Source organism: Bos grunniens, chromosome 5 (genome assembly GCF_055505025.1).
Source record: "Bos grunniens cultivar Pamir isolate PY7600 chromosome 5, Bosgru_T2T1.0, whole genome shotgun sequence".
NCBI classification, from domain to species: domain Eukaryota; kingdom Metazoa; phylum Chordata; class Mammalia; order Artiodactyla; family Bovidae; genus Bos; species Bos grunniens.
The window spans coordinates 104,500,091-104,523,575 of record NC_141169.1 but is presented as its reverse complement, the minus strand read 5'-3'; the positions used below and the strand labels follow the sequence as shown (position 1 = coordinate 104,523,575).

The following is a 23,485-nucleotide window of genomic DNA, read 5'->3' as shown; positions in this document are numbered from 1 at the left end:
GATGCCATGACCTTTGTTTTCTGCATGTTGAGCTTTAAGCCAACTTTTTCACTCTCCTCTTTCACTTTCATCAAGAGGCTCGTTAGCACTTCTTCACTTTCTGCCATAAGGGTGGTGTCATCTCCATATCTGAGGTTATTGATATTTCTCCCAGCAATCTTGATTTCAGCTTGTGCTTCAACCAGCCCAGCGTTTCTCATGATGTCCTCTGTATATAAGTTAAATGAGCACAGTGACAATATACAGCCTTGACGTACTCCTTTTCCTATTTGGAACCAGTCTGTGGTTCCATGTCCAGTTCTAACTGTTACTTCCTGACCTCCATACAGGTTTCTCAAGAGGCAGGTCAGGTGGTCTGGTATTCCCACCTCTTGAAGAATTTTCTAGAGTTTATTGTGATCCTCACAGTCAAAGGCTTTGGCATAGTCAATAAAGCAGAAATAGATTTTTTTTTGGAACTCTCTTGCTTTATTGATGATCCAACAGATGTTGGCAATTTGAACTCTGGTTCCTCTGCCTTTTCTAAAACCAGCCTGTACATCTGGAAGTTCACGATTCATGTATTGCTGAAGCCTGGCTTGGAAAATTTTGAGCATTACTTTACTAGCGTGTGAGATGAGTGCAACTGTGCAGTAGTTTGAGCATTCTTTGCCATTGCCTTTCTTTGGGATTGCAATGAAAACAGACCTTTTCCAGTCCTGTGGCCACTGCTGAGTTTTCCAAATTTGCTGACATACTGAGTGCAGCACTTTCACAGCATCATCTTTTAGGATTTGAAATAGCTCCACTGGAATTCCATCACCTTCACTAGCTTTGTTCATAGTGACACTTTCTAAGGCCCACTTGACTTCACATTCCAGGATGTCTGGCTCTAGGTCAGTGATCACACCATTGTGATTATCTGGGTCGTGAAGATCTTTTTTGTACAGTTCTTCTGTGTATTCTTGCCACCTCTTCTTAATATCTTCTGCTTCTGTTAGGCCCATACTATTTCTGTCCTTTATTGACCCCATCTTTGCATGAAATGTTCCCTTGGTATCTTCTGATTTTCTTGAAGAGATCTCTAGTCTTTCCCATTCTATTGTTTTCCTCTATTTCTTTGCACTGATCCCTGAGGAAGCCTTTCTTATCTCTCCTAGCTATTCTTTGGAACTCTGCATTCAAATGGGTATATCTTTCCTTTTCTCCTTCGCTTTTCACTTGTCTTCTTTTCACAGCTATTTGTAAGGCCTCCTCAGACAGCCATTTTGCTTTTTTGCATTTCTTTTTTTTGGGGGGGATGGTCTTGCTCCCTGTCTCTTGTACAATATCATGAACCTCCATCCATAGTTCATCAGGCACTCTGTCTTTCAGATCTAGTCCCTTAAATCTATTTTTCATTTCCACTGTATAATCGTTAGCGATTTGATTTAGGTCATACCTGAATGATCTAGTGATTTTCCCTACTTTCTTCAATTTAAGTCTGAATTTGGCAATAAGGAGTTCATGATCTGAGCCACAGTCAGCTCCCAGTCTTGTTTTTGCTGACTGTATAGAGCTTCTCCATCTTTGGCTGCAAAGAATATAATCAATCTGATTTTGGTGTTGGCCATCTGGTGATGTCCATGTGTAGGGTCTTCTCTTGTGTTGTTGGAAGAGGGTGTTTGCTATGTATCAGTGTGTTCTCTTGGCAGAACTCTATTAGCCTTTGCCCTGCTTCATTCTGTACTCCAAGGCCAAATTTACCTGTTACTGCAGGTGTTTCTTGACTTCCTACTTTTGCATCCCAGTCCCCTATAATGAAAAGGATATCTTTTTTGGGTGTTAGTTCTAGAAGGTCTTGTAAGTCTTCATAGAAACATTCAACTTCAGCTTCTTCAGCATTACTGGTTGGGGCATAGACTTGGATTACCATGCTATTGAATGGTTTGCCTTGGAAACGAACAGAGATCATTCTGTCATTTTTGAGACTGCATCCAAGTACTGCATTTTGGACTTTTTGTTGACTGTGATGGCTACTCCATTTCTTCTAAGGGATTCTTGCCCACAGTAGTAGGTACAATGCCATCTGAGTTAAATTCACTCATTCCAGTCAATTTTAATTTGCTGATTCCTAAAATGTCAACATTCATTCTTGCCATCTCCTGTTTGACCACTTCCAATTTGCCTTGAATCATGGACCTAATATTCTAGGTTCCTATGCAATATTGCTGTTTACAGGATTGGACCTTGCTTCCATCACCAGTCACATCCACAACTGGGTATTGTTTTTCCTTTGGCTCCATCCCTTCATTCTTTCTGGAGTTGTTTCTCCACTGATCTCCAGTAGCATATTGGGCACCTACTGACCTGGGGAGTTCCTCTTTCAGTGTCCTATCTTTTTGACTTTTCATACTGTTCATTGGTTTGTCAAGGCAAGAGTAATCAAGTGGTTTGCCATTCCTTTCTCCAGTGGACCACATTCTGTCAGACCTCTCCACCATGATTTGTCCATCTTGGGTGGCCCTACATGGCAGAGGATGAAATCGTTGGATGGTATCACTGACTCAATGGCCATGAGTTTAAGTAAACTCCAGAGTTGGTGATGGACAGGGAGGCCTGGTGTGCTGTAGTCCATGGGGTTGCAAAGAGTCGAACACGACTGAGTGACTGAACTGAACTGACTGAATGGAACTGAAGTTTTGTCTTGGTCTCACATCTGACCTTTAAGTACCTGTACAGTGGTTAAAATTTAACCCAGTAATTTTGACCTACCTGAACTAGTAAATTTGCTTTACAGATATATGTGACATTATGAATTTAAGTGTTTGATGTATAAGAGAATCTAATGTATTAACCTTCAATGTGGGAAGTAAAGTTTTAGACTTGAGATTTTCAGATGACTAAGATAATTTGAAAAATGTTTATATGTGATCTATTAGACTTACAAGGTTGACTATGGGTTTGGAAATTTTGCCCACAGGGTTGTGTGAGCTGTCAGGCATTTAAAGTGCTTAAAAGGGACTTGCTTGGTGGTTAAGACTCTGCCTGCTAATGCAAGGGACATTGTTTTGATACCTGGTCCAGGAAGATTTCTCATGCCTCGGGGCAACTTGGCCTATGTGGCACAACTACTGAAGCCTCCACACCCTAGAGCCTGTACTCCGCAACAAGAGAAGCCACTGCAGTGAGAAGCCCATGCAACGCAACTGGAGAGTAACTCCCACTTGCTGAAATTGGAGAAAGCCTGTGAGCAGCAACAAAGACCCAGAACAGCCAAAATTAAATACAAATTTTAAAAAAGTGCTTTAAAATATGTATATTAAATGCCATGTAATTTAAAATATTTAAGGAAACAATTGAATTTTTTTTCCCAAAGGGTAAGTCTAGTACAATGCTTAATAGCAGGGATTCTGGGAGCAGGTTTGTAGGTCAGGGATCATCAAACTATGTCCTATTGTCTGTTTCTGTACAGTCTGTAGGCTAAGAATGGTTTTGACATTTTTAAATGGTTGAGAAAAATCAAAAGAAGACTAATATCTTGTGACATTAAAAAATAATATAAAACTCAAACTTCAGTGTCCATAACAAATTTTATGGGATTATAGCCACTTGTTGTTCAGTTGCTAAGTCATGTCCAACTCTTTGCCACCCCATGAACTACAGCACTCCAGCCTCCCTGTCCCTCACCATCTCCCAGAGTTTGCCCCAGTTCATGTCCATTGAATCGGTGATGTCATCCAACCATCTCATCCTCTGTTGCCCTGTTCGTCTTCTGCTCTCAATCTTTCCGAGCATCAGGGTCTTTTCCAATGAGTTGGGTGTTTGTGTCAGGTGGCCGAAGTATTGGAGCTTTAGCTTCAGCATCAGTCCTACCAGAGTATTCAGGGTTGATTTCCTTTAAGATTGACTGGTTTGATCTTCTTGCAGTCCAAGGGACTCTCAAGAGTCTTCTCCAACATCACAGTTCAAAATCAATTCTTCAGTTCTCTGCCTTTGTGATGGTCCAGCTCTCATACCTGTACATGACTACTGGAAAGACTAGATGGACCTTTGTCAGCAAAGTGATGTCTTGGCTTTTTAATACACTGTCTGGGTTTGTCATAGCTTTCCTGCCAAGAAACAATGGTCTTTTAATTTCATGGTTGTCACCATCCATAGCCATTCCTTTATGTAGTGTCAATGGCTGCTTTCATGCTACAACTGAAGAACTGAATAGCTGTGACAGAGACATACACCTGCCAAGACGAACGTATTTTCTGCTTGGCCCTTTAAAGATAAACTTAGATGACCCTGGTGTAGGTTCAAAGCACAGCTTTGCTGCTTACTAGTACAAGCTTGGCACGTCACCTAACTTCTCTGTGCCTCAGTTTCCTCATCTGTAAAATGGGGATGATAATAGTCATTATCATGAGAATTAAATCAATCAGTATTTGAAAAATGCTTCAGAATAATGCCTGGTGCATAGTAAATACAATGTAAGTGTTTAAAAATTGGATAAAATTTAGCTGTGTGTTTTTGGCCAAGTCTTATTTGTGAAGTGAGATCACAGTTCTTACTTCATAGGGGTATTATGCAGATTAGAAGTGTTAATGCACATAAAATGTTTAGTGGGATGCCTGGATTTTAGTAGACATTCAGTAAACATCAGTAATTATCATTGTTACCATTCTCCTGCAAGTGGCATACACAGTGAGTTATTGCTAATCGGTTACTAAATGCCTAGCAGAGCTCAAGGTTATGTGTGTGCTATGCTTTGAATGGTACTGGGGTCTGGTTGCCTTGATTTTCTGACATTCTACTGTATCAGTGTGCTTTCAGTTAAACATTGCTCTGTCCAGGGATCCTCTTTTTTTTTTTCTTATTTATTTTTATTGAAGTATGATGGCCTTTCCTGGTGGCTCAGTGGTAAAGAATCCACCTGCCAATGCAGGAGACATGGGTTTGATCCCTGGGTCGAGAAGATCCCCTGGAGAAGGAAATGGCAACCCATTCCAGTATTCTTGCCTGGGAAATCCTGTGGACAGAGGAGCCTGGCGGGCTGCAGTCCATGTGGTCACAAAGAGTCAGACACGACTTAGTGACTAAACAACAACAGCAAGATTGAAGTATAGTTGATTTACAATGCTGTTAATTCCTGAGTGATCCTCTTTTTAAAGTATGCACTTTTCAAAGGGGCATCCCTTCCTCCTTGGCATGGTTTAGTTTATTTAGGTACAGGTATTTTCTTTACAGTGGCAGCCTGAGAACAGAGTCCAGGCAAGGGTTGGGATCTCAAACAGGTAAGGAAAAGGAGAAATTTTTCAGTCTCAGATTTTCCCTGCCATTCTGTTTCCCTGAGGTGGCAGAGCAGCTTCTCTACCATCAGGGACATGTTTACACAGCTTTGCCCTTACGGTCCCTTGGGGCTTCCACCTTTGAAATCTACGGAGAAGGCAATGGCACCTCACTCCAGTACTCTTGCCTGGAGAGCCCCATGGACGGAGGAGCCTGGTGGGCTGCAGTCCCTGGGGTCGCTAGAAGTCGGACACGACTGAGTGACTTCACTTTCACTTTTCACTTTCATGCATTGGAGAAAGCAATGGCAACCCACTCCAGTGTTCTTGCCTGGAGAATCCCGGGGACGGGGGAGCCTGGTGGGCTGCCGTCTATGGGGTCGCACAGAGTCGGACACGACTGAAGCGACTTGGCAGCAGCAGCAGCAGCACAGCCAGGAAGCAAGCCTGGCTCAGGGCGCCACCTGCTGATAACCTTCCTCTCCTGCACCCTAAGCTGGGATGGTACTCTTTTTTTTCCTTTTGGCACAAACTTGTCCTTGCTCAACTGTCCACAGCCCTGAGCACCTCCTGCCCTTCTTCATGACGTCAGGACACCCTGGGACTTGGAAGCCGGTGAGATTTCAGGGTTTGTCTTCCAGTGTCCTTGAGGTTTTGACACCAGGGTCAATTTTGTGGCAGATGGTGGGACCTGAGGGTTATTCTGTGATTAAAAATCGTTTCTTGCATTGATAGTTGTGCTTTCCCAGTCTGGGACCGTGGGAATAGGGTCACCACGGTGACCTTGACAGGTGGCGACGGAGGAAGGAGGGGAGAGAGGTGACTCACTGTGCACCTTCCCTGTAGGTTACCAGCTTGAAGTCTCAGGATGTGTTGGACCCTATTTTAGTCACCGGAATTTGTCATTTTGTGCTATTTTCCCCAATACGCAGATGTGGCTGAGGGATTCGGGGGCAGGCCTCTGTCACCATGGAAACTGTGACGCTGTCCTGCTAGGGGCAGTTTGGAAGCGGGGAGGCCTGGAAGGCTGGGGAAGGCCTGGAAGGCTGGGGAAGGCCGCGGATTTGACCTCCACTATTCCTGCGTTAGGGCCTTTCTCTAAAACCGAGACCTAGAAAGGGAGGGAACATGCCGGAGTCACAGTGCACCCCCCGGGAAGAGGCAGAACGATCTGAGTCCACGATCCGCGTGCTCGGCTTCCCCACAAAGACCAGGAAGGCCGCCTAGCTCCATTCTTCTTTAAGATTTACATCAAATATGTCCTAGCGTCCACGATCTTTTCGAACACTCGCCTAGTCGACGCTCCAAGACTTCCCCTTTAAGACCCATGACTCCGCCCATTACGCTGCGCCGCATACCTAAAGCCCCGCCCACTTCAACAGCTTCCGCAGGGCAGCGGGGGCCTCGCGACGGTCACTGCCCCTTTAAGCCCTAGCCCCGCCCCTGGCTCCCCGCCCCCTCCGCTCCAGTCCTCTCCGGCCAGCACCAGGTGCCGGGCCTGGTCGGCGGCTCCGCGCGCGGCGGTGAGCTCTGGGCCCCGAGGGGCGCGAGGACACCTTCCTGGTCTTCCCCCCGCCCTTGCGGTGTCCTCGCAGGGAGCGGGGGCGGGGCTTGAGCTGCTACCGGGGCGGGAGAGATGGGGTGCTAGGAGCGCTGGAGGGGTGGGCCACGACCGGCCGAACAGGGGGTGGGGCCCAGGTGACTTAGGGGGCGGGAATGGCCCCCCTGCGGTGCTCGCCCGGCGACAGGGGTGTGGGGGCCTGGACTGACTGCCCCGCGGCGTGCCCCCTCTTCCTTGCCCGGCCAGTGTCCGCGTACAGCTCAGCTGCGGAATGGTCCCCCTGGTTCCTTGGGGTCCAGGCCCGTCTGTGGGGGGGCGGTCGCCGTCTGTCCCGCTGCCTGAGACCGCAGTCGTGGAGGCCGCTGGAGAGGCCCCGGCGGAGCGCGGTAGCCTTTGAGGGGGGCGGCAGGAGGGCACCGGCCCCCCGACTCCTGGCAAAGGTGGGGGCAAGCCGAGAAGGCACAGTGGCCCGCGGCCAATCACCTGGGACGGACGTCTGCCTGCCTCCCCCAGATACGGGCAGAGTTGTGGGTTGGGGAAGGGTTTGGCTCTTGGACCTCAGTTCCAAACCTCTGCCCATCAGAGAGCCGGCGGTCACCATGGCAATGAGGGAGCTGGTGGAGGCGGAATGTGGGGGTGCTAACCCACTCATGAAGCTGGCCGGGCACTTCACCCAGGACAAGGCCCTTCGACAGGAGGGCTTGAGGCCCGGCCCCTGGCCTCCAGGAGCCCCAGCCTCGGAAGCGGTGAGTGCTTTTGAGGTGGAAACCTGGGATGGAGGGTCCAGATGCACGCTTTGGGATAACTGCTTGCTTTATTGTGTTTCAAATAATAGCAGTTACTGATGAGTCAGCTTTACTGTATTAGGCATTGAACGACTTTGTATAGAGGAAGGCAACCATTTTGTGGATGAAGAAACTGAGGCTCAGAGAAGTTTTGTCACTTGCCCAAGGTCATATGAATGGAAGAGCTGGAATTTTTACCCAGGGCTGAGTTAGGGTCTGTGGTCTTCACTACTTTACCATATCATCTCTCTTTTGTCTTAGGTCTCTAAGCCTTTGGGGGTAGCTTCTGAAGATGAGGTAAATATACCAGTCTCTCCTGTCTCATTTTTTGTTTGCTCATACTTTAAACTTGGCTCACTCTTTTTTCAGTCTGCAGGCTTCCCTGATCCAATGAGAGTTGCCTCAGCTTTCTTGTTTGTTTTTTTTTTAACTTATGTATTTTTTAATTGAAGGATAATTGCTTTACAGAATTTTGTCGCTTTAAGTATTCTTTGAGCGTTTCCAAATCTATGGGTTCTGGGTTTCCCTTTCCTTGTGTTTGACGTTTGTGTCCCTCATGGAATGGGCCCCTGTTTCTTGCTGGGTTCGCTTTACCATCTCTCTTCTGACAGTTGGTGGCTGAGTTCCTCCAGGACCAGAATGCACCTCTCGTGTCCCGTGCCCCTCAGACCTTCAAGATGGATGACCTCCTGGCCGAGATGCAGGAGATTGAACAGTCAAACTTCCGCCAGGCACCCCAGAGAGGTGGGTCCAGGGTCTGGTGTTAGGGAGGGGAATCACTGTTTTCTGGGCAGATGGAGACAAGGGGATTTTGTATTTGGAAGCCGCTGATATTGGGGAGCTGAGTTATAGAAGGAGACAAATAGAGTAGAGTGTTTTCGCATGTACTCAGGGCTTCCCTGGTGGCTCAGACAGTTAAGAATGTGCCTGCCAATGCAGGAGATGCGGGTTTGATTCCTGGATCTGGAAGATCCCCTGGAGGTGGAAATGGCAACCCACTCCAATATTCTTGCTTGGAGAATCCCATGGACAGAGGAGCCTGGCGGGCTACAGTCCACGGGGTTGCAAAGAGTCGGACATGACTTAGAGACTAAACAAGAGCAACAACAGGGTTCCTGAGGCCTGATGGAATGATGTGTATTTTCCTCAGTTCTCTCTCTCTCTCTCTCTCTCTCTGAAGCCCCTGGTGTGGCAGACTTGGCCTTGTCCGAGAACTGGGCTCAGGAGTTTCTCGCAGCTGGAGATGCTGTGGATGTCACTCAGGAGTATAATGAGACTGACTGGTCCCAAGAGTTCATCTCTGAGGTTACAGGTGAGGCTTGTCATGGGAAAATCTAAAATGGTTCCTATGGGGCAGAGTTCTACACTGTTATCCTCATTCATGTTTTTTTTTTTTTTTTTTAAACCCTCATCTATATAGAGTGATTTCAGCTGCTTGTGACCTTTCTGAACTCGACTCTCTTCTATAGGGCACTGAACCAGGTTTCTCTTAGATGGTAAAAGGGAATTGAAACATATTATGCAGAGGAGTAGGTTTGAACTGGTTAAGAGACTGGGAGGAGAGAGAGAACATGAGGAGTTAGGTTTTCTTCTTTGTTACCTGGAACTTTATTATTGTAGTTTGGTGGAGAGGATCCACAGATTGGATGGGTGGCAGTGTTGCCTAGGAAGAAAGAGCTGTTCATGGCATCCCTGGGGATTCTGGCATTAAGTCGTCCTGAGCAGGGTTGGAGCCTTGGAAAGTGGAATTGTGGAGTTCAAAGGCTTGAAGTGTACGGTCTTGGTGATGATAATAAAAATTAATAATATGAGCTAATGTTTACTTCGCCATGAGCTAGGCTTTGTTTCAGTGCTTTAAATGCATTGTCCATTTAATCTCCCCGAAAACCCTTGAGGTTGTTACTGTTTTTATTCTTAGTACATAGATAAGAAAACTGAGGCTGAGGGATTAAGTAGTTTGCCCAGGGAATCATGGATTTGTAAGTGGTGGAGTTGAAATTTGACTCTGGGTTTGAATGATTCCAGAGTTGGTGGGCTTAGCCATTATGCTGTACTGCCAGGCCTGCATCTTAAGCTCTTCAGGGTCCCAGCCTAACTTTCCATTTTTGAGTTGTCCAAGGTCATCACACCCCGTGGGACTGCTTCTTCTCCCCTCAGCCTGTCTGAGGACAGGCCTGAGCAAGGGCCTTCTCTTCAGCTTTGCTTTTCCTGATTGCTCTCAAAGTGAGCATCGTTAGGCTATTTCCACTTAATAAATCAAGAATAACAAGAGAGATAAAGGGAGAAAGTCACAAAGATCCTGGCCTCTCAGGGTCCTCCTGTCATCATAGTTACTGAATTTTCATGACACGATTAATGACCTAATGGGTACCTCCCGCCCCCAGTCATTTTTATTGTCCTAAAGATAGGCCTTCCTCTACACACAGGAGAAAACCCCCAAAATCTAACAACTAAAATAAAATAAAGCTGCTGGTCTCTTTTATCATGACTCCCTTTCCCTCTTTTAAATTGGAGTTTAAGGAAGAACAGTGAGTGTTCTTGGTTTCCGGGCACTTCATATTCTCAAAGCCAGTTGAGCTTCACAGTGACAAAAGGTAGATATTCTGCCCGCATTTTATAGACACGGAAATTGAGTTTTGAAAGGGTTAATATTTTGTCTGATTATCATTCAGTAACAGATGATATTCAAACTTATGTCTGACTCCAGGCTCCGTACTTAGAACCATTACACTATCATTGAGAATCTTCTTTGGAATTGCCTCAACTGGAAAATCTGAGCTTTAACCACAAAGTTCCCTCCACCAGACTAGTACTCACCTTTTTGTACACATTTTAGCTTTAAGTGCTCTTATTTCAGAGATACTTCTGTTATAACTCACGAGCATCAGTCATTTTTGATAACTCAGGATGAGTTTTTAGTTATTACTGATGAAATTTTTGTTATTACAATTACTCAAGTGCTTGGAGCCATTGAAATCTTCCTTACCCTGTAAATGAAGAGCTACTTTAGAAAAATGTATTGGACCTGTCTTACGTGTTAAATTCTCTTTGGGAGATCTCTCTCTTCCTCCTCTTGTTTCCTGGAGGCAAGGATGTGGAAAACTGGAAAGGAAAGTTGAGCTGTGTGGGATCTATCTTCGTATAAATGCTCTGTTGCAGTAATATATTGCTTTGTATGTAATGGCCCTTCAGGATTTATTGAATGAAAAAGTTGAGATCTCGCAGAAAGAACTAGAGGGAACTGACTTCTTAGTACAGTCCTTTGTGGTATCTGCAGAGATTTGGTTTCAGGACCCCTGTGGATGCTCAAGTCCTTTATATAAAATTGCATCATATTTGCATAGAACCTAACCTCCCATATGCTTTAAATCTCTGGATTAATTATTAATATCTAATACAGTGCCAGTGCTTTGTAAATAGTCGCCAGCATGGGACAAACTCATGTTTTGCTTTTTGGAACTTTTTGGAATTCCCCTGCCCCACCCCCTCTGAATATTTTCCATCTGTAATTGGTTGAATCCGTGGATGTGGAATCCCTGGACACTAACCTCATAGCATTTATGGCTGATATTTTCAGAGTAGTGACATAGCCTGTTTCTTTGTGGATAAGTAGACTTCAAGTTGAGAGAAGGTTATATTCTTTAAATCTATAATATTTTTAAGTCTCCATTATAAGGATTCCAGAATTTAGTAAGAAACCATTTTTTCTTGTTTTAATGTTGTATTTGGAAATATAGTGCCTATGGAAGTTGCAAAAAACATGTACAGAAAGTTTCTGTGTGTCTTTACCTCTGTTTTCACCATTGGTCATATTTTGCATTTGTTCGTTATGTACAATATCAAAATCAGAAAATTGCCATGATCCATGTTTTGAACTGTGGTGTCGGAGAAGACTCTTGAGAGTCCCTTGGACTGCAAGGAGATCCAACCAGTCCATTCTGAAGGAACTCAGCCCTGGGATTTCTTTGGAAGGAATGATGCTAAAGCTGAAACTCCAGTACTTTGGCCACCTCATGAGAAGAGTTGACTCATTGGAAAAGACTCTGGTGCTGGGAGGGATTGGGGGCAAGAGGAGAAGGGGACGACAGAGGATGAGATGGCTGGATGGCATCACTGACTCGATGGACGTGAGTCTGAGTGAACTCCGGGAGTTGGTGATGGACAGGGAGGCCTGGCATGCTGCGATTCATGGGGTCGCAAAGAGTCGGACACAACTGAGCAACTGATCTGATCTGATGTATCTTATTAGATTTCACCAGTTTTACGTACTTTTATTTGTGTGTTTATAGTTTCATGTAGTTTTATCACATGCAGATTTGTGTAACTATCACTGCAATCAAGATTCAGAATTATTCCATTACCACGTGAAGCTCATTTTTGAGTCTGATGTATTTCCTGACGGAACTCCAACCCTCCCCCCTTATTTAGCAATCTTGTGGGCCAAATAACTATCCATCTTGTGATTGCTCAGCTCTAGAGAAGAGAAACATCTTTAAGGGGTTTTGAGTTTAGATTGCCTCAGGTAACATGGTGTGTGGGGTTTACATGACAGTCATGAGAGATAAACCTGCTCTTCATAGGAAGACCAGTGGCCAGAATTAGCAGATGGTGATTGGCGATAGATCTCCCCTTGATGGCAGCAGAAAGGCTGTGGAATAAAAGAAATAACAATCTCATTGTGATGTTTCCACTTTTGTATGGCTTTGCCTTGAGCCGACAGGAATGATGATAGTAGCTAATACTTGTTACTCTGTGCTTTACACTGGCATTATCCCATCTGGTCTTCACAAGAATCCTGGTGAGGTAGCTATTATTATCTCCATTTCACAGATAAGGACTTAGAAACTTAGGGGGTTGACTGATTTGTGGGGAGGGAGACTTGGGGCAGGAGACGCACAGTGAGTCAGTGATAGAGTTGGGATCCGCGTGCAGGTAGGCTGACCCTAGAACCTGCCTTCTTTCTTTTTTTTTATTTTTTAAATGTAATGAATTAATTTGGCTGTGTCAGGTCTTAGTTGCTGCACACAGGCTTCTCTCTGGTCATGTCAAGAGGGCTCCAGAGTGCGGGGTCTGTAGTTGTGGCACGTGGGCTTAGTTACTGCGCAGCGTGTGGGATCTTCGTTTCCCGAATCAGGGATCAAACCTGTGTCTCCCTCGTTGGAAGGCGGATTCTTAATGGACCACCAGAGAAGGCCCTAGAACCTGCCTCTAGACCACTGTGTTATTTAGCAGATGTGGAAACTTCCACAGATAGAGGTAGGAAATTCTGAGTTTTTGATTGTTGAGTTGGTGTTCATGTTTCTAGATGAGATGAACACACACTGAGAATTGAAGTGAGGTGGAGGCTCTGAGTCAGATGTCTGGTATCTAGGTTAGGTTGCTGGGTATCACTCTAGGATCTCCTGACTTTGGATAGTCCCTCCCACTCAGCAGGCCTTAGTTCCTTCAATCTCACAGGCAAGCACATGCATCTGGATTTCTATAAGATTTTCTCAAAAAGCATTGAAGGCCAGGTAGTATTTTTTTGATTATTTTATTTTACATCCTTTGTTGGAGTAGATTCCCAATGCCAGAAAATCCTGAATCTCATGGCCAGTATGGTTAAATACCAAATTATGGCTCTTTGATGGTGATGCATCTCTGGGATTTTTTTTTTTTTTTTCCTAAACTACTTCTTGTCCATTGTAGAGTCTGGGTCATTTCGTACTTTTTCTGTCGCTTCTTGTCCTGTAAAGGAGGATTGCACAGAACTGGTGTTCTCTGTAATTCGAGGGGTATTTGTGGCCAGAATATGCTTTTGCGAAACATTCCAGCTGAAGGCATGACTGGAGGGTAAGGAGAAGGGACTGGTTATTTTTCAACAGAACAGGATAGGGGTATTAGGCATTTCCTTATTAGGTCTCCAGACTTGAGCCAACAGTCTAGCTGGGGCAAAGGAAAGAGAAAGGTTGCCTGTAAAAGCCAGTGAGGGAAATCAGGATATAAATGTTAGGAGCTCTTGAAATTAAGAGACCAAGTCCATGATCAAAAAAGTTGTCAACTGTATCTTTCATTTTATTGCTAATAAGTCACTCATTATTTATGATTAGGTGATACCTGTGTCTTGATTTTTTTTTTTCTTTTTCAGATTTTGGCATTGTTTTCTCAGATGTTGAGATTAGCTTGTTGAAATTATTCAGACAGAGTGTCAGTTCAGTGGAATAGAAAGTTCTGTTATAAATCAATACTGAGAAGGTCAACTTGCCTCCTTGGTGTTAAAAGTGGTGACAGAGCTTCCAAAGACAGGATGACCATGTGTAAGGGCAAGAGGGCCGAGCAGGAAGGAAAGAAGACCACAAGCCCATCCTTCACTTCGTGTACTAATTCCTTAGGGCCCCTTTAAATCCTTTAATTTGTCTCTCTTTTTATTTCTGGCCTCAGAATAGAAAAGAGCAAAGTCCTGCAGGTTGAGAAAAGTTCAGCAGCCTCATTTGTTATGTTTATTCTGAGATTGCCTTGGTGCAACCTTTGTCACGAGAGCTTCTAAGACAATTTCTGGAATTAGACTGAAAAACATAGCTCTCAAAACCAGTCAGACGTGACAGAAGTCAGAATAGTGTTTATCCCGGGGTGGGGTGGTGGTGGGGGCCTGCGAGAACCCGCGAGGGAACAGGAGACAGTCCATGCCGTCCATGAACACACATCTGGAGTGTGTTCATAGGTAGAAATTAATGAAGCAGCACACCTAAGTCTGGCCCACTCTACGTACTTTCGTGTTTGTATGTTACATCTCAAAAAAAAAAAGACCCAGTGGGCAGAGTGGGCCCATACATCTCTAGGTCTGGCTCAGCATTCTGCTCCTCAGATTCTCTTGGTGGTACATTATGTTAGGATGAAATACGAGCCTCCTGTGCCCTGGAGGGCGTGAACTGTATAGACAGGACAGACAGAGGCTTGATTAAGGAGTGGGAGCGCTCATGTCTCCCTGGTCCCTGAGGTCCCCGCATCACCTCTGAGGAAGCTGGAGGCCCGGTGCCTGCTGTCTTAGTGAGCACTCTTGTATTTCAAACAAAAAGTGTTTGGTCCATACCCCTCTTCTGAGCCGCCTCATTTGGTCTCCTGTCCCCAGCTCAGTACACTTGTCCCCCAGGCCCCTGGGGAGTAGGTTGGATATTGAAAACTTGGTAGTGTTTTCTTTTGACCAGGGGTGTCTGTGGGATTCTGCCTTGACTTGGTTCTTGTTCTCCCCTCCCTACTCCCTTGCTGACTGCCCACCTCTCTGCTCCTTGCAGACCCTTTGTCTGTGTCTCCGGCCCGCTGGGCTGAGGAGTACCTGGAGCAGTCAGAGGAGAAGCTGTGGCTGGGAGAGCCGGAGGGAACGGCTGCCGCTGATCGCTGGTGAGTCCAGCCTCTTCTCTCTGGATGGGCCCCGTGGAACGAGCACTGGACAGTCCCCTCCCTCAACCCCCTGTCTGCTCCTGTGCCCCCCAAGCTCCTCCATCTACATCCTCAAACCTACTTGCAGCCCCTTCATTACCTACTCTAAGGCTTCCACTTGTACAATTACCCCAGTTTATTTATGTTTCAAATGTAACTGAATCAAGAACCCTAACTATTGTACCAAGAATTCGTAGCTTTATCTGACGCACCTGTTTCCCTTTAATTTGGAGCCTGCTACTATCTGTTCCTTCTCTCTGTCCCAAAGATGGTTTGGGGAAGAGAGAGGTAGAAGCACGTAGCTAGTGCTCTGCCCCTCCTGCCCAGAGGTCCTTCTGTAATGTAAAGTGGAATTTGTGGGAGTGTGGACACCCTCTCTCTTCCCCGATGAGAACTCTACTGCAGGCGAGGAGTGGGGAACAGTGAGGGCAAGGTAGTGGCAGACCCACGTGTACAGTTAGCACATCCTCGCCTGTTCCAGGTATGATGAATACCAGCCTGAGGAGGACCTGCAGCACACAGCCAGTGACTTTGTGGCCAAGGTGGATGACCCCAAGCTGGCTAACTCTGAGGTGAGCTGCATCTCACCACTGCTGCTTCATCTGAGAAGTCAGGGGAACCCTTCCCTTACCCCCGTTTAGTTTAAAGAGAAAGAGCTGGGACCCGGGGTCCACTCCTTCCTCTCTGGGGCGCAGAGACTTAGGGCCCTGCCTCTTCCCCCAGTCTTGTTGCCCGCACTTCCTTGCCTGCTAACCCTCTGTCTTTTCTGTGTCTTCTCCTATCTTTAGAGCCAGAGATCCCCCTCTCTTTGCTCTCCGCTTTTTCCAGGGTCCTTAGCATACCTTGTCTGAAGCTAGAGGTGGTCCTCAGGGGGAGGGGTCAGTGCAGGCTCCTCTGGGCATGGTCGAGAGGGCACACCTGCAAGTCCTCTCCCAAGTGGCCCGTGTATGTCTCTGTGCCCCAGTTCCTGAAATTCGTGCGGCAGATTGGCGAGGGGCAGGTGTCCCTGGAGTCCGGCGCAGGGTCAGGCCGAGCTCAGGCAGAGCAGTGGGCGGCAGAGTTTATTCAGCAGCAGGTAGGCTCCTGTCACCTCCCAGCCCCACCCCAGAGCTGCTGGTGCCCCCGGCCGTGGGCTCAGGGGTCCCAGAGGGTGAAGGGAACCTATTGCCAGCTTGTTTGGTAGCATCCAGGTCCTGAGTGGGCGGGAAAGAGATTCTGAGAATGTTCTTCTCAGAAGTGCCCAGGTTGGTGGTATCTAATGGGTGTTCACTGGGCATTTAGTGGGTAGAAAATCGGTGGTGGTGCTATGACCAGCCTGCTTTGTTACAGGGTACGTCAGAGGCCTGGGTTGACCAGTTCACAAGACCAGTAAACACGTCTGCCCTCGATATGGAGTTTGAACGAGCCAAGTCGGCCATAGAGGTGAGAACAGCTGGCGAAGTGTGACCAAGCCAGGAGGAAATGCTCCTCTGGAGAGAGTGGGTGTCCCAGCATCAGAGATGATGGAGAAGGCAATGGCACCCCACTCCAGTACTTTTGCCTGGAAAATCCCATGGACGGAGGAGCCTGGTAGGCTGCAGTCCATGGGGTCGCTAGAGTCGGACACGACTGAGCGACTTCACTTTCACTTTTCACTTTCATGCATTGGAGAAGGAAATGGCAACCCACTCCAGTGTTCTTGCCTGGAGAATCCCAGGGACGGGGAAGCCTGGTGGGCTGCCGTCTATGGGGTCGCACAGAGTTGGACACGACTGAAGTGACTTAGCAGCAGTAGCAGTATTTCATAACATTCTGGATCATCTGTGTCAGAATTACTTGGGATGGGGTGTGAGTGTGAGTGATAGTCACTCAGTCGTGTCTGACTCTTTTCAACTACATGGAATGTAGCCTGCCATGCTTCTTTGTCCATGGAGTTCTCCAGGCAGGAATATTGGAGTGGGTTGCCATTTCCTTCGCCATGGGATGGTGTGGGTGCCTGTCGAAAACAGCAGTTCCTGGGCCTCCCAGCCCACTGAGTCAGGATCTGGGAACAGCATCTGGGAAGAGCAGCAAAGGAAAGCTTTCCGGTGATCTGAGACACGTGGGAAAGGAAGAGCTACTGCACTGAGAGCGGGCCGGGGCCGTCACAATGGACCTTCTTCCCTATCTGCCCTCCCTCCCTTACAGTCTGATGTCGATTTCTGGGACAAGTTGCAGGCAGAGTTGGAGGAGATGGCAAAGCGTGACGCTGAGGCCCACCCCTGGCTCTCTGACCATGACGACCTCACATCCGCTTCCTATGACAAGGTGAGAAGTGGCTGTTTTCACGTTGCAGGGTTTCCTTCTTTTATTGTCTCTCCTTTACTCCTGAATTTGAAGGGTACCCACATTTAAATAATCATTTTCTTGAGCCCCCTTCCATGAAAAGGAAGCCTGGATTACTCCCAGTGTGCTAAGTCACTTCAGTGGTGTCCAACTCTTTGTGGCCCCATGGACTATAGCCCGCCAGGCACCTCTGTCCATGGGATTCTCCAGGCAAGAATACTGGAGTGGGTAGCCATTCCCTTCTCCAGGGGATCTTCCCGACTCAGGGATCGAACCTGTGTCTTTTAAATCTCCTGCATTGGCAGGTGGATTCTTTACCATTAGGGTCACTCCGTGTTCTTCTCCAATCATTGAAAGTATTCTTTATTCTTGGGATATAAAAGTTAATAACAGTAATAAGTGACATAGTACCTGAAATAGGGGTTTGTACATGATGCGTTAAGAGCACAGAAGAAGGAGCTCTGCTTTGGAGGTTGGTTGAAAGCATTTTAAGAACATTGATAGCTCCTTTGGTAGAAAATGTTAGGAAGTAGGCCATCTCTGCCCTCTAATGTAGTATCTATTTACTTATTGTTTTAAAAATTAATTTATTCTTTTGGCCATGCTGCAGGGCATGTGGGATCTTATTCCCCGACCAGGTGGTCCCCTGCACTGGAAGGCAGACTCTCAACCTCTGGACTGCCAGGGAAGTCCCTGTTTTTAGATTCTTGAACCCTGTTTTGACATCATTGATACCTCGGGTGGGATATTGCAAAATTAGGATTAGAAGCATTTGAATTAATGTTCCACAAAAATATGCTAAACTTTGTTATCACATATGAACAATCTGGATTTTATTTGCCTTTTGCTGTTATTGAATTATATGTCAGTAGTAGCGTTTTTTTTTTTTCTTCTTTCAGATGTGGTTCTGACTCTGTCAAGTAAATTCTTGGGTCTGTGAATGTAAATTTTTTTATTTATGGTCCTTAAATTGCAAGACTGCAGCCATACCTTGAGCAGCTATTGTAGACTGTTAAAATGAAGGAGAAAATTCTGTGATGGGATACACTGTACTTAGTAGTGATCCTGTTTTTGCAGTATGATCCTATGAAAGTTTGAGCAGACCAGACAGTGGATCAGGCCTAATGATTAGACTTTTTAGGCTGCAACAGTGATCCCAAGCTTATCCTGCATCTGTAGGTTGTTATGGGCTTCCCTGGTGGCTCAGACAGTAAAGAATCTGCCTGGAATGCAGAACCAGGCTCGATCCCTGAGTAGGAAAGATCCCTGGAGAAGGGAATGGCTGCCCACTCCAATATTCTTGTCCATGGGAGAATCCCATGGACAGAGGAGCCTGGCGGGCTACAGTCCATGGGGTCACACAGAGTCGGACATAACTTAGTGACTGAGAAACAACAACATCCCAAGTCCATCTCCCATATGTCGTGTTTCTTAAATTTCCATTGTAATTATTTAATTTTTATCTGTCACAAATAATTTGCATCTGATGGCTTATAGTGGTTTAGAACTTTGCTGGCAGGATTTAAGCATTTCTGGTTCTTGATCTCTTTCACAATTATAATGAAGAAGGGCCTCATCTATGTTCTTATTTCGTAGTTTTATTCTGGTTTGTCCTTAACTGTATTCAGAAAGGGCCTTGCTCTGTGTCTTGTATCTTGTTTTCATTCTGGTGTGTTGTTTTGTGCTGGTGACCCCTGCTCTCCTCAAAGGAGCGTTTTGTTTTGTCACAGTCACATGCTTACTAGGAATCCAGTTTACCTAACACCTCTCTGCTGCGTGGACGGCCCTGGGACAGAACTCAGCACAATAGCATCCTAACCCCTCAAATGAGAACACCTCCACTAGAACAGGACGTGACTCTGAAGCCTTTTCTGCCCGCAGGATTTTGGAGTTTAGCTTTCATTTACTATCAGATACAGATTAATACTAATAACTTTTAAGAATGAAACTGGAGAATAAATTAAGTTTTTCAAAGTGCTTGAATACTATCCTGTCAGTACGCACAGGACTCTGCGAGCTGGGTGAGAGTTGCAATTGAATAGCAGAGCCTCAAATCACATTTCCTTTATATATTATCTCACTATTGCAAGATAACAAGAAATGCCCTTTGAATAGCTAAAGAGAGCTTATCTCATACCCTAAGCAGATCCTGTTAAGAAATGTGCTCTGTCCAGTGCTGAGGAGTCAAGGATGTGGAAATATCAGCTGATAAAGACTTCCTAAAAATAAAGTTTAATTGCAGTGTGGATCAGAGTTTGCCAGGCTTTCCAGCTGCTGGGAGCAGGGTAGCAGCATGGGCTGACTTCACTGTGGTTGCGGACAGTCTCCTTCATGACATGAAGTGTTTGCCAGCATTTCTCTGATCCCTTTGTGGAGGCCCTCCACTTCCTCTCCACCTCTTGCCTGTCTTGGTTGTCATCTCTCATTCCCACTGCTCCATAGCAGCTCCCTCTGGGATTCCACCTTCTGAGACCGGGTCTCACCTGGCTCCTCTTCCTTGTAGGGGTACCACTTTGAGGAAGAGAACCCCCTGCGGGACCACCCCCAGCCTTTTGAGGAGGGGCTGCGGCGGCTCCAGGAGGGGGACCTGCCCAACGCCGTGCTGCTCTTTGAGGCAGCTGTGCAGCAGGACCCCAAGCACATGGAAGTGAGTGGCTCCTCCTTCTGACCTGATTAGAGAGGGCTCCGCCAGTCTTGAGGGAGGCCCTGAAGTGGGTAGTGCACAAGGGTTAGGGTCTGGGTGGGGGCCTGGGAGTGAGATGGTGAGTCTTTGGGGAGCCAGAGGAAGGGATGATGACTACACGGGTGATGAAATCTGGCACGTTCTCTCTAGGCTTGGCAGTATCTGGGGACCACCCAGGCAGAGAACGAGCAAGAACTTTTAGCCATCAGTGCGCTGCGAAAGTGAGTACTCTGAAGAGGGGGCACGGGTCGGGGAGGGGTGAGGTGGTCTTGGAGCTCTGCAAACAGCGTTTAGAACGACATGTCCTGGTCTTCTCTCTGGCCACTAACAAGTGTTTTCTCATGATGAAACACTAAGGTTTGGAGTGAACTTGGGAATAACTGTCTCCATACCCTGGCTGATTCCTCAGCTGCTGAAATGTCCCCTTTCTCAGATCTGTGACTTTATTAATGACCCACCAGTAGGGGATTCCTCTGTATCTGGATGGAGGGAGTTGGCAGGTAACTCTCGGCTTGGATTGCAGGGTGCTGCTGCTGAGACCAGCCCTGTCCGTCTTGGTCCAAACAGGTGCCTGGAGCTAAAGCCAGACAACCGGACGGCCCTGATGGCACTGGCTGTGAGCTTCACCAATGAGTCCCTGCAGCGGCAGGCCTGTGAGACCCTGCGAGACTGGCTACGCTACACGCCGGCCTATGCCCACCTGGTGGCACCCGGGGAAGAGGGGGCCGGTGGGGTGGGCCTGGGCTCCAGCAAGCGCATCCTGGGGTCCCTATTGTCTGAGTGAGTCAGGGGCTCCTGGGGTGGCAGGTGGTGACCAGGGAGAGGGAGGACCTGAACAGTGGAAGTTGGGGTAGATTGCCGCTCAGTTCTGGAGGGTTGGGAGACTCAGGGTTGGAAGGAAGGAAGGGTGCAGGTGGACAGATGCATCGTGGGTTAGTGAAGGGAGTACTGGGAATATAGACGTATCCATCCACCTGCCTTTCTGCATCTTTGTCTTCCTCACCCAGCTCCCTATTTCTTGAAGTAAAAGAGCTCTTCCTGGCGGCTGTGCGCCTGGACCCGACATCCATCGACCCTGACGTGCAGTGTGGCCTGGGGGTGCTCTTCAACCTGAGTGGGGAGTATGACAAGGCGGTGGACTGCTTCACTGCTGCACTCAGCGTCCGCCCCGACGTGAGCATCTGGGGAGGAGGGGAGAGAGGCCCTGACTCCGTGTCCCGGGGAGAAGTCATTTGATGGGACCTTCAGTGTCACGGGGTGTTTCCTTCCAGTTCTGCGTCCTGGTTTCCTTGGGAGAATTGGGAGGGGAAGGGCGGGAGTCCAAGCTCATCTGGGCTTAGGGGAGTCTGCAAGGGTGAGTGGTAATGTCGTGACTTGTGGAGACAGGAATGGGATCGTAACATGCTAGAGAAATAGAGTGGGGAGATGGGGCAGAGTTGGATGTGAGCCTGGCTGGTGTTTCTAACCCTTGGCCATCCCTGTCTTAGGACTATTTGCTGTGGAATAAGCTAGGGGCCACCCTGGCTAATGGAAACCAGAGTGAAGAAGCAGTAGCTGCGTACCGCCGGGCCCTTGAGCTCCAGCCTGGCTATATCCGGTCTCGCTACAACCTGGGCATAAGCTGTATCAACCTTGGGGCCCACCGGTAAGAGTGTCTGCTGAGGAGGGAATGAATGAACGAGTGAACGAACAAATGAATGAATGAATGAATGAGTGACTGAGTAAATGAATGAATGAGTGAACAAGTGAATGAATGAATGAATGAACTCCTCCCTGCCATGGGCCCTGGCTCCTCCTCTGATCTGTTACTTGACCACCAGGCCCAGCTGCTTTCTCCCCTCGCCCACTGACTTGCCTCCTTCCCTGGGTGTCCTCTCACCAGCTCTCATGCTTCTGCCCTGCAGGGAGGCTGTGGAGCACTTTCTGGAGGCCCTGAACATGCAGAGGAAGAGTCGGGGCCCTCGGGGTGAAGGGGGCGCCATGTCAGAGAATATCTGGAGCACCCTGCGTCTGGCCTTGTCCATGTTAGGCCAGAGTGATGCCTACGGGGCAGCCGATGCCCGGGACCTGCCCACCCTCCTGGCGATGTTCGGCCTGCCCCAGTGACAGTGGGATGAGCTGCCCTGCGAGTGTCTGCTTGGAGGGGTCCCTGTGCTGGACATGATTCCCTCTCCCCAAATGGGCCTACCAAGGGGGCGGGCTGATGACCACAAGCGGTACCGCCTCTCAGGGGCCACCTCCGCGTAGGGGTGGGTAGTCTGCATTCTAGTTCCTGCATAATTGTAGGAAAAGGAGCCGTGTCATCGGAGCCCTTGGTAATTCAAGGGCTGTCCGTCCAGCTCCCTATCTGCTCATCATGCCCTTTCTTGGTGCTGCTTTTTGGTTAGGACCCAAAGATAGAGGGTAACTGTTGTCATCAGCTGCCGTTTCTGATGGGTCTGCCACATTTGTAACATCTGTCCTTCCCCGACCTTTCCCAGGAATTGATAATCACGCAGCCTCCTCAGGCAGTGGTGTGGGGCAGGTCCTACCGAGCACCTCTGTGATGACCGTGTCTAGGGTGGCATGTGAGATTGAAGTGTTGATTTGGCTCAGTGGAGCCGGGTTTTTAGGGGTACTTGTGGTTCTGTCATCCTTGGACCTCCCCTGGCTGCAGCTTGGGTTTCCTGGTTGCTGCTGCACACAGTGATGGGCATCATTGCGGGAGGGGTCTTCAGGGGCTACCGGGGTCAGTTGCTGCAGAGTGTTTGGGTGGGGGGAGTGGGGAGGAAGGCTTGTTGTGGACTGAGCCTCAAAGGAACAAGATGGGCTCAGGTCCAGGGCTCTGGTCTGGGGCCTGTGGAGGGAGTACAGAGCAGGGACGAGGACTGTCCCTAGTGCGGCCATCCCCCTCCGCTTAGAACGACCTGCAAGTTCTTCTGGAAAGCCGGTTCAGAAATTGCCACCATGCCAGATCCCCAACAAAGAGGGGGTTCAGCTTTACCATGAGCCTCTGCCTTCCTTCTTCCCCCTCACCACCTCCACAGGGGGAGGGTGAGCATGGGTTCTGCCAAGAGACACACTCACCCCCAAAATGCCTGAGGTGGCCACGAAGCCGCTTGCCTTGTCTTCAGTAGCTAATGACCAGAGAGATTTTGTTTTTAAACTACCATGCTCCCAAGGTTCCATCCTGAAATTTATTTTTCTTTGTATGAATATGTGTAAATGATTTAAAAAATAAAGCTGTAAAATATTTGTATGAAGAATAAATGAAACTGACATGGCTTTGAGTCCTGCTTTTGGGTGTGCATTTGGTGTGCTGGGAAGGGAGTTGCTGTTTGGAAGTTGGTGTTCAACAGTTTTTCTCTCTTTATCTTTCAAATTCTCAGTGGAACATCGATTACCCAGCATCTACCCAGTAATTATTCAGCACCTAGTACACGGGAGGTACACGAATGAGATGGTCAGGGTCCCTGTGTTCGTGGTGCTGATGGTTTAGCAGGAGAGTCAGGTGTTTAGCAAT

General features: G+C 47.6%; 1 protein-coding gene across 6 annotated transcripts; it reads left to right on the top strand.

The window, feature by feature from the left end:
- Nucleotides 1-5,700: 5,700 nt before the first annotated feature.
- PEX5 (peroxisomal biogenesis factor 5) lies at nucleotides 5,701-23,252 on the top strand. 6 transcript variants are annotated; one of them, XM_086402126.1, is made up of 16 exons: nucleotides 5,701-5,849; nucleotides 7,379-7,541; nucleotides 7,842-7,877; nucleotides 8,192-8,324; nucleotides 8,761-8,892; nucleotides 14,852-14,957; nucleotides 15,478-15,568; nucleotides 15,961-16,071; nucleotides 16,326-16,418; nucleotides 17,163-17,282; nucleotides 19,804-19,947; nucleotides 20,134-20,204; nucleotides 20,551-20,763; nucleotides 20,991-21,156; nucleotides 21,471-21,628; nucleotides 21,888-23,252. In XM_086402126.1, the coding sequence occupies exons 2-16, from the start codon at nucleotides 7,395-7,397 to the stop codon at nucleotides 22,087-22,089; spliced, it is 1,923 nt and encodes a 640-aa protein (XP_086258252.1). In that variant the 5' UTR covers nucleotides 5,701-5,849; nucleotides 7,379-7,394; the 3' UTR covers nucleotides 22,090-23,252. The 6 variants fall into 6 exon arrangements, with proteins under 6 accessions (XP_086258252.1, XP_086258255.1, XP_086258249.1 ...); XM_086402123.1 differs by lacking the exon at nucleotides 5,701-5,849 and adding an exon at nucleotides 6,702-6,757; XM_086402127.1 differs by lacking the exon at nucleotides 5,701-5,849 and adding an exon at nucleotides 6,947-7,235.
- Nucleotides 23,253-23,485: the final 233 nt, after the last annotated feature.

Bases quoted from the DNA above. Each gene is read 5' to 3' on its own strand.
- PEX5 (XM_086402126.1), top strand. From the start codon at position 7,395: ATGGCAATGAGGGAGCTGGTGGAGGCGGAATGTGGGGGTGCTAACCCA. The intron at 8,893-14,851 runs GTGAGGCTTGTC...TGCTCCTTGCAG, and splicing joins GTTCATCTCTGAGGTTACAG to ACCCTTTGTCTGTGTCTCCG. The intron at 15,569-15,960 runs GTGAGCTGCATC...TCTGTGCCCCAG, and splicing joins CCAAGCTGGCTAACTCTGAG to TTCCTGAAATTCGTGCGGCA.